This window comes from Arctopsyche grandis, chromosome 13 (assembly GCF_051622035.1).
Source record: "Arctopsyche grandis isolate Sample6627 chromosome 13, ASM5162203v2, whole genome shotgun sequence".
NCBI classification, from domain to species: domain Eukaryota; kingdom Metazoa; phylum Arthropoda; class Insecta; order Trichoptera; family Hydropsychidae; genus Arctopsyche; species Arctopsyche grandis.
This window is the reverse complement of record NC_135367.1, coordinates 28,905,904-28,921,951: the sequence shown is the minus strand read 5'-3', so window position 1 is coordinate 28,921,951 and position 16,048 is coordinate 28,905,904. Positions and strand designations below refer to the sequence as shown.

Below are 16,048 nucleotides of genomic sequence, written 5' to 3'. Positions count from 1 at the left end.
TAACCACTTCCATCAAGCATTCCAGAAAATTCGACGCCTCGACGAAAACAAAATTCCTTTCGTACGCGTCAATAACCACTTCCACCAAGCATTCCAGAAACACTATAAAAGGAGGTACAACGCAAACAACGCCAGTCGACCCACAACAGCAAGCGTCGACACACAGCACCAGACCAGTCGACCCACAGCAGCAAGCGTCGACACACAGCAGCAGACCAGTCAACATACAGCTCCTGACCAGCCACCACTACACTACGCGGACTTGGAAGATCAACCAGCCGGACGAGCCAGCAACACACTGCCGTATCCAGAGACCTTCCGTACATAGCTGAATGCTGAGCCAGCGACACTCATATCAGACACCATATCCAGAGACCGCTGAACGACATACTTTTGCCCACAAATACCATACCTTTGTACAACCATAGGCAAACAATAAAACTTTATAAAACTAGCACAACAGTGTTTCGTTAGGCCGGGATACGGTCAACACACATGTAACCCGCCTACATTGGTACTAATCCGACGTGATCTACGCAACCTTCTGATCATCCAACAGCGCTGTCAACACATCGCTACCCCGCCTACATTGGTGACCCCATCTTTGAACCACACAACAGTGTTTCGTTAGGCCGGGATACGGTCAACACATCGTACCCCGCCTACAACACCATTGAAAGTTCAACTGAAATACTTTTCGCACTCGCCGAAATTTTTCCCTAAGGCATACATATATGAACGCGTGAATTTTTGTTTGTTTTCTCGTCACTAGTTTGTGTGGTTTATTTTTATGGTAGGATACTATAATATTAACATATGTACTTACTACTTTTTTATATTTTTATTCGATTTTACATTCTAGTTGATTTTCAATTTTGTATTTTAAACAACAATTAGCGGTGAAATTAATATCAGCCAAATATCATCGTATCCTGTCCAGTGGCTCGGCATTTGGGGTGTCTGGAAGTAACCAGACTGATTAAAATATATTACATTGGAATTCGATTATTTTTGTTTTTTCTTGTTGATTTCTCAGTGGTGCATTTTTTTTATACCTGCTATGACCGATAATCGTTCATCGTACGGTGGCCCATTTTTTTTTGTTTGCAAAAGCTTATCTCAAGACAGATCTTTGACACGACACTTTGATCTTTGACACGACACTTTGATCTTTGACACGACACTTTGATCTTTGACACGACACTTTGATCTTTGACACGACACAGATCTTTGACAAGACACAGAACAGACAGAAGGATGCAAACACAAACTTTATTTTAATTGAAATATGAATGTGCTTTTTCACACTACCATAGTGTGAAATAACCAAAGTTGAAGTACATAGTATATTTAAGGGCTATTGGCAAATGATAATAAACTCGGGTGATGCTTTTAAAATTATAAATTTGTATACATTTTATTATTTGCAAATTTTCGAAGCAAAATTTGGTTCAAAATCTATCAAAATGTCCAAAGTCTATCAAAAACCATAACAATGATTGTTCCAATGTTTCCATTATTTTTAGTATTTTCGTCCGCCGACGTTCAGGCTTACTTGTGTGTTTCAAAAATAAGATTATAAAATGAACAATGTATTTATTTAGATTAGAAACACTTCCGGTTCGGGTAGACTTTCTGGGTGTAAATGTACTGCGGCATTATCCAAAGATCGCCGCAATATTTTTTTTGTAAGTTTATTTTATTATTATTTATGACAAGTTCTGACTTAGCTACAAAATTCTGAAGCCGACAAACAATTCTATGCAAAATAATGAAAAAATATTTTGATGGTCTAGGCACCCAACAGTAAACAAATTTGAAGTGAGCAAATAAACAACAAAGTGTAGCGCTTTCTTTGCGAATTTATTTTATTATATTTGTAACGGTCGGGCCTTAATACTAGCCGACAAAGAAGAATGTCTATACATAATAATGAAAAGGACTGCATTATTATCAAAATTCGAACACTTTTAAAATCACTTATTTCCTGTTTAATATAATTTATATCCTATATTTTTTTCTCATTTTTTAATTCGTATTAATTTTTGCATACGTACGTTTGTTTTACTTATAATTTAAAAAAATGCTATTTATCATTTTATTCGTGGTACGTATTAAAATATTAAATAAATATGCCACCCAAATTATATCATAGATCTTAAAAATATTACACGATCGGTTGAAATAAAATATATAAATAACAGCCTGTATATGAAAAATGCATTTGTATGAGTACTGTGCACGCGCCTTCTGTAGCTAATACACCTGTACATAAGTTGTAAGGTATTCACTACATATCAACGTTTTCGTATAAATTTGTTATAGCAAAACCTTTTTATTATTGGCTATTGTAGTGTTTAGTATTTTTTTTAATAAAGGTTTATTATCTAAAACGTGTCTATATTATTATATCTATTAAAAAAAAAGGTAGGGAGGCGCGGAAAAAATTTTTTTTAGGGAGGCGTATTAGCATAAAGTTTGGAAACCGCTGCCGTAACTATCACTAGTATTATTAATGAATGAAATAAAATCCTTGTTCTAATTGTTTATTTTAAAACATTCGAGTAAATATATTTCACGTCCAGTATTTAAAATATCTACATGCTGTGGCGTTGAAATATTCTTGTTGAATTGTAAACAAATGCATATGTATGTTGGAATTTTATAACGAATGCACGATCAATAACCGATCGATATCCAGTATCGAAATTGGATCCGACGAGGCGATGACTAATGGAGTTATGAGTTTCAGGGATTACCCGCACGAGTAGAGAGTCGGTTCAGTATTGCCAGGTACGGTGTTTAGTTGCACAAAAAAAATACAGCTTTTAAATGCGAGGTGGGGGAACACTGCAGTTATTGACCATTTTTATTCAAATATATGTAATATATTAACAAAAATAATCGAATTCCAATGTAATATATTTTAATCAGTCTGGTTACTTCCAGACACCCCAAATGCCGAGCCACTGGACAGGATACGATGATATTTGGCTGATATTAATTTCACCGCTAATTGTTGTTTAAAATACAAAATTGAAAATCAACTAAAATGTAAAATCGAATAAAAAATATAAAAAAGTAGTAAGTACATATGTTAATATTATAGTATCCTACCATAAAAATAAACCACACAAACTAGTGACGAGAAAACAAACAAAAATTCACGTGTTCATATATGTATGCCTTAGGGAAAAATTTCGGCGAGTGCGAAAAGTATTTCAGTTGAACTTTCAATGGTGTGTATATGGCCATAGGTGGGGATGGGCGTTTGGGACAATAGTATTTCACTCAAATTTTCTACTTGCGCGTACGAGAATTTGTGGGGACGGGCGAGAATTCAAACCGGTTTCTGGGCGGATCGTAGTGGCGAATTGTCCATAGTGGGTTTCGACAATAGCCAAATTTTCCCGTGCGGGTACCGCTTTCGAGCAACCTTTCCGGGAACCATATTATATATACATAGTACCGTTTACCATGCACCCTTTTTTTGATCTTTCAACTTAAGATCTTTCGATTTTTGATCTTTGCCTTCCGATATTTGCTTTTTCGACCATTTCACTTTCGGTCCCGTGAGGTAGACCCACAGAATATCTGGCACTCGAATTCTAGTTAATATGATAGTTCGCCTGGATAATTTTCGATAGGTGCCAGATGTTCCACGAGCGAGATTGTAGTAACATGTGTGAAATAATCACTGAACCACAATATTCAATTACATATACAGGCTTTTTTTTTTCTTGTAACGCGGTGGAACGGCGTTCATGCACCTTTTTGTCTCAGTATTTTTTTATGTTTCAAACGAATATTCTATATAATATAATTTGAATATAATCTTTTCCAATAAAAAGCTTGACAAGAAGTAAGTTCCGGCACCTTCTTTTCCAAAAATAGCCCTGTCTATACATATACATATAGACAAACCAAATAGTCAACGTAAACGTTAAATAACTGGTGGTGACCGTGAACAAAGCCAAAAATGTATTTACAATTTAATGTTTTGGTAATATTTGAAATGACAATTTCATCTTTAGGCTTTCGAATGACAATAAGCATGTAGGAGTCTCGTCAAAGCAAATCGAAACTATCGAAATCTATTGCGACGGAGAATACATTTCTCACGCTCAACCATTGACGTCATCTCAAGTCGAAGAACACCTGCATCCATTAAGCTAAATCGAGTGGAACGACGCCAAACATTCGAGAAACGTCTGTAGGCGGGGTAGCGATGTGTTGACCGTATCCCGGCCTAACGAAACACTGTTGTGCTAGTTTTATAAAGTTTTATTGTTTGCCTATGGTTGTACAAAGGTATGGTATTTGTGGGCAAAAGTATGTCGTTCAGCGGTCTCTGGATATGGTAGAGTGTCGCTGGCTCGGCATTCAGCTATGTTCAGCAAGTCTCTGGATACGGCAGTGTGTTGCTGGCTCGTTGTTCGGCTATGTTCCGCAAGTCGCTGGATATGGTAGAGTGTTGCTGGCTCGGCATTCGGCTATGTTCAGCAAGTCTCTGGATACGGCAGTGTGTTGCTGGCTCGTCCGGCTGGTTGATCTTCCAAGTCCGCGTAGTGTAGTGGTGGCTGGTCAGGAGCTGTATGTCGACGCTTGCTGCTGTGGGTCGACTGGCGTTGTTTGGGTTGTACCTCCTTTTATAGTGTTTCTGGAATCGCCTGACCGATGGTGGTGGTTTGTTGATGCGTAAGAAAGGAATGCACTTTTGTCGAGGCGTAGAATTTTCTGGAACGATTGATGGAAGTGGTTGTTGATGCGTAAGCGCATGTGGTTGTTGATGCGTGAACGAGGAATGCACTTTTGTCGAGGCGTAGAATTTTCTGGAATGATTGGCGCCGTTCCGCTCGATGTGGTTTAATGGTGGCGGCGTGTTTCGACCGTTTTGGTTCCACTCGACTGGTAGGGGCGTTCCGCTTGAGTTTAATATAATGACTGCAGGTGTACGACGTCTGGTTTTCGGGAATGTAGTTTGTTGTTGCGGAATATTCTCGAATGTTTCGATGACGATGACGACGACGAGATTCCTACACGTCCACCCTAAACAACAAATCACATTCCTCGCATAACTTGCACACGTAAACACCACGTGCACTTCTCGGAATCAATCGCCAAACACAGGTCACGTGGATCCCCAAAAACAATATAAAAAGAGGTCCACCCCAAACAACTTCAGTCGACCCACAGCAACAAGAGTCGACACACAGCAGCGGTCCAGTCGACATCCAGCATCTGAACAGCTACCACTACACTACCCTACAATGGAAGAACGCTTGCAACTCAGCCGAATGCCGAGCCAGCAACACACTGCCATATCCAGAGACATCTGAACATAGCCGAATGCCGAGCCAGCAACACACTGCCATATCCAGAGACCTTCTGAACATAGCCGAATGCCGAGCCAGCAACACACTGCCATATCCAGAGACATCTGAACATAGCCGGATCCAGAGCAACGACACATTGCAGATCCAGCGGCCATCACGACATCAAGTCAACAGCCAATAGCCGCTTCGAGAAAACTTCCTCAAATATTCTAATACACTTGTAAAATATTTAGGCAAACAATAAAACATCTTAAAACAAGCACAACAGTGTTTCGTTAGGCTGGGATACGGTCAACACTACCTACCCCGCCTACATTGGTGACCCCGACGTGATCTGAACTACGCAGCCTTCACAGCAGCCCACAGCGCAGTCAACTTCCAACCTCACCATAAGCATCTTTCAGCGTAGGTGTGCAGAAGATTTTGAATTATTTCAATGAATTTTATTGTAACGAAATGTAACTTTTGGATTCGTTTATTGGTAGCACTCGTTATTTGACATAACGGTCATTATTTTCAATTATATCGTATCAAATAAGTCTTAATTTTATAATAATCTCACGTGTATGCATTTAAATGTATCAATTGAGCGTGGAACCAAATTGTGCATTTATTTAATTTTTGTCTATGATCACACTTAGATGTTTTGCTTACGATGTAAACACTGCAATACGTGTCAGCTGTCAGTCGGCAAGTGACAGTAGGCGAAGGTGATCCGTCGTTTGCGAGGTGGTTGCTGCTTCGGCTGCCTCACCTTCAATGCAGTCATGTCGATGAGCATGGAAGCGCAGTTGGCCGAATATCGCGCCAGGAGACGACGAGAAGCCTTGATAAACGCCACCAAACGCAAAATCATCAGCATGGTCAGCCTCAACATCAACCAGGCCGACACGGAGCCGGTTAGTCCTAGTCCACCGCCAATCACTAACAACCAACATCCACCATCATCGTGTGACTAACCTCATGTATCTTTACAGTTAATGCCCGACGCGCAATTAATCATAACCGAAGGCGATAGCAATCAGCCCGCCGACTTCGACACTGAAGACATCTCCTTCAAAGACATTTTGAACGACAATAAATTCATCATCATGTGTTTCACATTTTGGGTGGTCGTCTTTATGGTATTCGTACACTTTCAATGGGGTGCTGTGTTTTTCGTTTTGTCGGCTCTGGTGTTCATATATGCCAATACGAGAACCCGCACCAGACGGTACGGCGAGGTTTCGGCCTATAGTGTTTTCAATAAAGATTGTAAAACCATCGACGGACAACTTACGGCTGAGCAGTTCGAAAAAGAGTTGAGATTCGGTCCAGGAAGTGTCACGTAGATGTGATGCAATATTTGCTATTACTTTCCAGTAATCAAACTAATGCCGTAAAATTTATCGTCGATTTGATTACATTGTATAAAATACATGTATACGTATGTTAATTTGTTATTATGTATTAAATTAATTTAAAATGTAATATATACATAAAAAATCTTATACTATTTTAAATAAAACAAATTTTAAAAGAAATATCTTTTTTTTTTAATATTCTTTGGATGTGCTGTGAAGTATACATGGACTTAACATTAAAATATAGTATATGTATTATTTACAAGTACATTCAGAAGATTACATATAGAAATACAATCATAATAGAACGAGTCGTGTAAAGCTCGTTGAAAGGGAACACGACGAACAGGACACTAGGACGGACAGTTCTAGCTTTGAATACTATCAGCAGTCTAGGCCCAACCGACATATTATACATCAATTATGGCACCTAATTATTGTTTCAAAACACGTGTCTTATTCATGTCATGTCGATATTATCGATCTTAACAACTAAACCATAAAAATAATATGAATTGCGTTACAAATTATTATTAATGGCTATAAAAAAATTATTAATAGTTAATACTACATCCTAAATTTATTCATCACAGTTGTAAAAAAATCCTAATGTGTGTATAATTATCTTATTTATTTAATATTAATAACATTAATAAAAGCACTAGGTATGCTCGTCCGCACGTTTATGTACACCGATGTAAATTATTTATTATTTTTCAGTCATCACCAACCGATGACACGTTTTATCATTTCGAAGCGAGCAAATCACAAGCATATTTTCAAAATACAATATTATATACTGATTATATAATTTTTTTGTTTTTTTTTTGTTTACGAAATCACAAACAATCGTCAGAGAAGGCAAAAACGGTTAAATAGAACATTTAACATCGACTAAACACACATTTTATTTTTAATGAAACATTCAATCCAAAAAACATGTAGTTTAGTTACAAAACATCTAGAAGAATATATAGTAAATTTTGCATTTATCTCGTGTATGTATGTAGAAGTGGAATGTTTTTTTTTCTTTTAATAAATGTATAGGTATATAATTTATTCTGTGCTCGAATTTGACTAAATTTCGTTTAGTTAGTACTGACAACTGAATACTAGCTCTTAGGGAAAAAGATAGCCCTGTTCGGCAAGAAGCACAAGATGCTCAAAGCGATCACCATATGCCAAATGGAATGTACAATGTGGTAATTAGCGTTGGTCTGCAAGAAAGCGAAGCATATTAAGCCGATAGCGGCCATCAGTAAACCCATCGGTGCGTACATCACGAGATAAGCCCTCGCCGGGAATAACTTCTTAGTGCGCCTGCAACGGATACCCCAAGCTGTCACTACAATGACTACTCCGATCACAACCGGAATCAGGAAAACTAACAGAGCTTGTTTGTTGAGTTCGGTGCCGAAGGCTATTATGATGGCTCCGACCATGTGCAACATGGAAATAGTCCTGTCGCCGAGGGCGGCCATCGCCACGAGCGTCACCCAGAACGATAGCAAGCCGCAGAAGAAGTCGCAGTACTGCAGCACTCCCAGCCGGACTATGCACATGCTGTAGTTGATGTCGGAAACATCGCAGGCATGGTAGAACGTCGAGAAGAACATGGTGAAAAAGTAAACGGAAGCTTCTGTGTAATACTGTCGGCGAATGGCGAAGTAAATGGACGGTATGAATAGCAGGTTGCTCAGCGTCAGGAATAATGTAGACATCAGAACTTCGCCCGGAGATGATACATTCGACGCATCTGAACAATCCCAACCTGAAATTAGCACAGATTGTATTATAATTTAATACACATGGAGGTTTCTGATTTTAAAATATAATTATAATATTTTGGAGTAATTTATACACACGGTGAGTACATACATATGTATGCAGTATTTTTACTTTATCTATGTATGCAGTAACAATAGATGAAGTTTTGTGATCATAAATCGATTCGAACTCAGAATCGATCACTGATCACATTTTTATGATCTAGAAAAAGTGTGTGTGTGTATTTTGGGGAGATTTTGCACACTGTTAGTCCTATCGAACTGAACCTTCATATCGGTTACTAAAATTCTTATCGATACGACGTAAATTTTTAAGTTGACCGGAAATGGTACTTATAGGTGTCTTCTTTTTTTTAAGTTTCTGCATTCAATTATCTCCCAAACCGCTAAATCAATCGGACTGAATTTTTTATACATTTAATAGAAATTATAAATTTTATACCCTAATATTTTTACCTGAACCGGAATTAGTACTTTTACTCTAAAGAATCGAGGTTTTTTATTTTTTCCTCAGAAACATTTTGGTTTATTGAACTGAAATTTAATATCTAGAAGTTTAAGCTTAATAAAAAAGTGATGTATAAAATTTGGTAAGCATCCGTCAACCGGAAGTGGCAGTTAACTCTTGTTCGATTTTTCTTCCACTAATTTTTTCGACCCCTTACACATGTGAGCCCTTCACGAAAAAATTCATGCATTATTATTGTATTAATGTGATGAAAATGAAAAAAAAATCACTAAATTTAATAAACCGGAAGTGGGATTTTTTCGTCTTAGAAAAGTCAAAAATGTTGTGACCACGATTCTTTCCACACCCCTGAACGAATTGAGCTGAGAATTTATATTTGTATTCTTTATGTACTAACTTAGAGTTGATAGGGATATTGGTCAGAATTCGTAAACCTTCGTAAATTCGTATTTCATTATTTTATTTCGATCTTTTAAATTATTTTTATCTTCTTGATATTTATAGTGATTTTAAGTAATAAAATTTTTTTTAACAAAAGCCGACAACCGGTAGTAGAACTTTTGTCTTGTGTAAATTTCCCTACATATGCGCTCAATTTGTATCGAAAATGTTGTCATAGCTGGTATGTGTGATCGTGTATGAATGTTTGATTATCGAATTTTGTATTTTATCCTTCGTATATTCCTCAAATACATAGATAAAGTCATGGGTTGACCACATGCGAATTTTTTCTACTGTTTTCTGATGTAATTTTTAATTGATCACATTCCAAATTTTAACAAATCCAAATTTATAAATTTCAAGAAAAAAATTCAAACCTGCATATCCTTTTCTACAGCTGCACGTCGAATATATAAAACCTCCAGACATGTAATAGTTGCAATTTCCATTACGGCCACACTTTCCTCCCATGCACGGCGATGACGAAACGGAAAAGACCACGCTAGCATTACAACGTTTTGAGCCCTGCCTCAATTCCGTTCCAGCCGGAATATTGACCTCTCCATCAGACCGCACTATATAATTAGTTTTATTCTTATTTTGAATGGCACATGGGCAGACACGATGCGAATCGCAAAACAAAGCTAACGTCATATACCAAGTTCCGATCTCCGGATAAGGAATGTGGATTATATTCGAAACAGACGACGAATCCGTACTGTTGACTATGATAGCAGCTGGTGTGACTTTTCCATTCAATTCGCACGTTCCGTTGACGAGTGGAGTGCGTTTACGGTGTTGACTCAAGCACACCACGACATCGAAGAACTGATCCTTTTCCGAGAACAGATATTCGGTGCCGTTGTTCAACTTCTCCCGTTGGTACCCGATGTAGTACTTCCAGTCGAGTTTCAACGTAACTCCGACACTGAGCGTACCCCCAATATCCTGAACGGGAAACACCTTAAACTTCAAACTAGTCACCTCTTCGGATGATATATTCACCAGAGCCGGTGAGTAGTCGTCGGCGTACGGGGGCAAATTGTATTCAAATGTGAAGTATTCAGACTTTGAGTCCCTCACCAGCTCGTATACGTTATCCGACAGTGCTAATGGATATATGGCTTCGAATTTCTTATTGATTAGCTCGCAGTGTTGCAGATTTGATACATTGGGGGGCATTTCCTCGGGACCGTACGTCACTCGGATGTAATGCCATTCTTTTGGATACGAGTCGAACTTCAAAGCGAACCGGATGTCAGCGGACGATTCGTTCAAAGCTATTTTACACGATCTTAAGCTGTTGTCGATTTGAGGCAACGACTTTGCTTGGATTGAGACGGTTGCCCAATTGCATGAATCACATTGCGGTATCACAGTCAAATTCAGCGAATACTTGCTGACTTCGTAATCTATGAAGAATTTGTACACATCGCTAATTGTGGTGGTGACGTTCTTCAAAGGTATCTCTACTTCTTCGTCAGAAGTGATAATTGTCACATTTGCCTTTTTAACTCTTAAATCCGTGTAGAGTACGGTGTCACAAACTATAGCAATACCTATAAAATAGACATATATAAATCGTATTTGGAAATTTTGTACAAACATATAAAGTATACATTTCCCCTACTTATTCAATGTTTACAATATTTCCACAAATAAGAATTTGGCAACATTAAAATCCTACAAGGAGACATTTATTCGATCGAGAGTATATATAGAACCGAGCTGACATGGAAGAAGTCGGCTCCCCTCACAAGAACTTAAATTTATTTCACTTATTGGAATGTACATACGTAACAAGTATTTTTATTAACATTTGACCTTTACATTCGAAACCTATTTGAACTCTTCTGTACAGGGCCGGCTCAAAGGTACAGGAGACTAGGCACGTGCCTAGGGCGCCCCCATTTTTCTTATTTTGATTATTAAATTGACAAAATAAAAAAAATAATAATTTGGCTTTCTTTGAACTTATAAAAAATTCTATATTAAACTTAATTTTTCTACTCGAAGTAACAATACTGATTGTAAAATATTATAATTTACGGGGAACGCAGGAAGTTGACTGTAAAATATCAACGACTCACGAATAAAACTTGTAAAACAGCATAATTTTCATCGGTAGAAATGATAATTTGGAATTGTATTTTATATAAAATACCGCTGAAACATATGTATGTATATATACATATATATCAGGGATGGATTTGCTCCACGAAATTAAATATCTTAACAAATCATCTTCGAAAGAAGAATGTCACGCTATAAAATTCTTCAATTCATTGTTGAATACAAATTAATGTCTTCATTACCATAGTTATTCGTATTTTATACATAAAACCTATTTTGAATAAAAATTTTAAATTAAATTTTTTGTTTTTGTCTTGATATATTTTTCTTCAACATAAAATTTCAAGAACTTTCATGAAATTATTTGTTTAAAAATTTTAAGGGAGGGGGGCGGGGGCTGAAATCAATCTGCCTAGGGGCGCCATATACCCTCGGGCCGGGCCTGCTTCTGTATATATGTAATCCTATTACTTGTCTGTTTAATTTGAGAGCCCTAAATTTGAATATACAAACCTTGCTGTTCGATTTTATCAGATTTAGGATCAGTCCAGCTGACAAACGCCAACGCAAACCATTCTCCGGGAGCTGGATTGGATATAACGATACTGTTATTGCTACTGTCCGATTCAATTTTGAGCGAAAGTATTTTATTCCTTCGACTATTATCAACAAAGTCTTCAGGAAACGAAATATTCTGAGGACTGACGACGGGAAAGCCGCCAGCTTTGAGGTGTATATCGATATCGTTCGGTTCACATGTACCACCTGAAATATACATAAAAAGATTATTTTGAAGCCGACAGTACAAACTTAATGATTCTTAGTGATTCATGCTAATACCTAAAACGCTTATTTTATCTTCGTGAGCTTTGAACGTGAATTGAGCTTCCTCGACGTCTTCGGGCACATTGTAGTACAGAATGGAAACGTCGCGGTAGAAAGTGAATTTGAATAAACTAGTGAGAGGGATGCGCGAAACGAGCTGATAGTCTTGAAGATCGCTCTTCGTCAGTCTTGGTATCCAACTGTCGTCCCGTTCGATGAACTTGGAGTGCGAAACTTGCACCGCGGCGATTAGCACAGTTGCTAATTTGAGCAAATTGATCATTTTAACGAGTGGTTCGCTAAAGTTACATCATTTAGGACAGATCTGAAACGATATATATATATGTATATGATTTAACATACGAGCAAGCCGTATATATGGAACTAATTAGCTAACGTATATGGAACTAATTAATATTTAGCTATGGTGACGCGGTATATTATTTACTGAACTTAATTATAATACTGTGATGTTTGCAATGTGTGTGAATAAACTACAAGTTTATCACAAAAGATACATTGATGTAAAAAATTATATATGTATGGTGTTATTATGTTGTGAATGATTTCACTGAAAAAATTAAATATGAGATTAAAAAAACACACTTCCGCTCCGTAATGATGTGTTGAAATTTTATCACTCATATAGGGTGAGGCGAAAACGATTAGACAATTATAATTTGGAAATGAATACTTAACGTTTGCTAGCCACATAAAAGCAAACTGCATAATACGTATTGCTATTTATTCATTTTATGCTCATTAAATTCTTCAGCATAATCCATATATGTACATGTATGAAAAAAAGAAAAAAAAATACGTTATTGACTCTGGAGTTAATTTGAAAGAAAAATTGTAAGTTGTGTTGACTGTGATACATCCAGGAATTGATGGATATCGTCAAAGTGGAAGTTAAAGAAAATGGTGATGGTCAATAGCTCATCTGAGTGGCATTAATGTGTGTTTTACATAAATAATGAAAAAAAAACATCTTAATGTGTTTTTGAGTACATTAAAAAAATACCGTATACATACATACATATGTGGGTTAATTGAATTAAAATACACTCACGAAATTGCTTTACATAGAAAATGTACAACGTACAAAATTGCTTGTAGATAAGCAATAAATCAATAATTCCCTAAATTGGAGTCGATTTGGAAAATCGTCACCAATTGGACAATAGTATTGAAACACGAACATTAACAAAGGCAAATATTAATCTCAGATTGAAAAAAAACAACAAACAATGCCACGAGCGAAGATATTGTTATAATTTAAAAAAAAATCATTAACACAAAAGGGCGTGCAAAATTACACAAATGGATGATTGTGTTATCGAAAAATAGCAAATGGTGATAAATTAATACCAATATTAATCGTTTGATAAGATAACAGACGAAGTACCTGACTGTGGATGCGAAGATCGCTGCGAACGAGCGATCCAGGCCACGGACTGGACCATTCTGTCAAATTTGACAGTTAAACGATTGCTGGTTTGGCCTACATTTCTAATACGGCCATTATTATTTTATATCAATATTTTCAACATTAAACTAAACTAAATAAATAATTTACTAGTTTAATTCATAATTGTTTTCAGACTGGTTTGTGCAAATTCGAACTGCGAGCATTTTAGTTTTTTTGATCAAAATTGACCCCCCCCCATTCATTTTTTATAAATTTAATAATTTTGTATTGTATTATAAAAATAATATAACAACATTTGTACGTTTTATAATTTATTATTCTTACATAAATATGTAGTTTGCCAGCGTTAGCCGACTTCGTAAAGGCGAATGAAAGTTAAAAAATAAACAAACTTTATAAGGTAAATGGACTACTAGTCATATGTAAATCGGACACAGGACAACCGGTCGCTCTAGATCGGTCACACATGATCACCCGTCATACTAAAACTGGTCACACCCTAAAATCGGTCACGAGAAAACTGGTTGACCGATTTTAGGGTGTGACCAGTTTTAGTGTGACGGGTGATCACGTGTGACCGATCTAGAGCGACCGGTTCACATTTGACTAGTAGTCCGTTTACCGAACAATATATGTATAGTCCACTGATAAAACGAAATTGAATGTTGAAACCTTAAAATGTTTGCTAATCACTTTATAATCATTTTATAAGAGCATTCAGGAAAATTAATTCATTTTTTCATAAATGTGCATCCATAATTATTTAATCTTCGTTTTAAATAACTGAAGTATTTAGAAATACGTTTTTAGAAAAAATGTCCTGGTTTTGAATTTGGAAAAAAATGGTCACCTTAGTCTAAACACAATTTAGAACCCTTTATAAAGGGCTCCGAATCTTTTTAAAAATCGTTTACCTTAAGTTAGTATACCAAATTTGGTGATCATTCGCTAAAAACTGTGGACCCACTGACTTGCATTCGTTTTTATATACATAAATATGTAGATAAATATGCGCTTTGAGATTTATCTGTACTTCTCGTTCATTCACCTTTTTGATTTATCATTGAAATTTTCTTGTGAATATAGAAATTAATCTATTTAATAGTGCTTTTCATCAATTTATCGCCTACTCTTCTTCTTTAAATTTTATAAGAGACTGTATTGATTGATACATACAAACGTAGATATGTATGTATACCTACACATGACCACCTCTATTGTTGGCTGTGTTCATTGTTTGCATTCCATTGTTAAAACAAATAATATGTACATATACAGGGCGGCCGAGAGGGGGGGAAGTTGGGGTTAAAGTTCCAGGACCCGGACTACTTAAAGGGCCCCGTGTTGGGACGTTCGACTGATCGATATTGATATTTTATATTATTCTATATAAAAATACAAATACTTATTTAATGCTAAATGTTTATTATTTTTTAATCCGCGCATTCTTTGTGTCCATGTGAAATCGTACTTGCTATATCATACTTTCTTATTCGATTATTTAAAAAAATACCATTTTAACATATAGATTTTTACTACGCATATTAAAAATATATCTGAGATTTTTTTTGGTTTGTCATAGGGTATGGAATTATTTTTCGCGGGTCCGGGATTCCTCTCGGCGGCCCTGTACATATATGTAATTGGTAGCATTAATAATACTATGGAATTTTCAGAAAAAATTAAAAATATAAGTTGCAAATATAGAAAAGAAATTATTTCTCAGTTAGAAAAATTTGAGTGGCCTCAACTTTGATGATAAAACTATAATTAAAACAAATGATTTTGTGAAGTGTATGTATTTTGAAGTTATTTGCATATAATAGTTCAAAACAAAGATAGTGAATCAGGTTTATCAATAGGTTAACAAGTCATTGATTACTGTAAAATGAATTTACATACTCATAGCATTTCCAAAAACAAAATTGTGGGTTTACATATTTTTAATGAAGCATGTAAACATAAATATAATAAAAAATAATAATAACTTACTAATATTATATGTAGAATTTCAATTATGTATCAACGCACACAGTGTCGAATCAATAATGGAAAAACGGAATACGATATGGACAATAGAAAAAATTTGCAATTTGACCCTCATGGTCAGCAACGTAGTGTAAAGCGAGATAATGTTAACTAGCCACTGTTAACACTTTAACGCCAAAAAATAGAATGCGTTGCGCACAAATGAACCGGTACGCTGAACTCGTTCAATTATGTCAGATCTCCATTGTCCGGTGGGATGGTGGATAAATTGGAAAATTACCCATGCATACGAGTGGGATAAGCAGTGAAATAAACAAAGAATGTCTGTGACGAATGCAAGCCACAGGTTTTTA

General features: G+C 36.2%; 2 protein-coding genes across 5 annotated transcripts; one reads left to right on the top strand and one right to left on the bottom strand.

The window, feature by feature from the left end:
- Positions 1-5,975: 5,975 nt before the first annotated feature.
- Saysd1 (SAYSVFN motif domain containing 1) lies at positions 5,976-6,851 on the top strand. The gene is made up of 2 exons (XM_077443612.1): positions 5,976-6,235; positions 6,314-6,851. The coding sequence occupies exons 1-2, from the start codon at positions 6,104-6,106 to the stop codon at positions 6,665-6,667; spliced, it is 486 nt and encodes a 161-aa protein (XP_077299738.1). The 5' UTR covers positions 5,976-6,103; the 3' UTR covers positions 6,668-6,851.
- Positions 6,852-6,857: 6 nt separating this feature from the next.
- LOC143920676 (post-GPI attachment to proteins factor 6) lies at positions 6,858-15,930 on the bottom strand. Of its 4 annotated transcripts, none has more exons than XM_077443610.1 (5): positions 15,699-15,930; positions 12,290-12,599; positions 11,963-12,214; positions 9,754-10,935; positions 6,858-8,450 (listed from the first exon to the last, which is right to left on the bottom strand). In XM_077443610.1, the coding sequence occupies exons 2-5, from the start codon at positions 12,555-12,557 to the stop codon at positions 7,792-7,794; spliced, it is 2,361 nt and encodes a 786-aa protein (XP_077299736.1). In that variant the 5' UTR covers positions 12,558-12,599; positions 15,699-15,930; the 3' UTR covers positions 6,858-7,791. The 4 variants fall into 4 exon arrangements, with proteins under 4 accessions (XP_077299736.1, XP_077299734.1, XP_077299737.1 ...); XM_077443608.1 differs by lacking the exon at positions 15,699-15,930 and adding an exon at positions 13,683-13,782; XM_077443611.1 differs by lacking the exon at positions 15,699-15,930 and adding an exon at positions 12,723-12,894.
- Between the last annotated feature and the right edge of the window lie 118 nt (positions 15,931-16,048).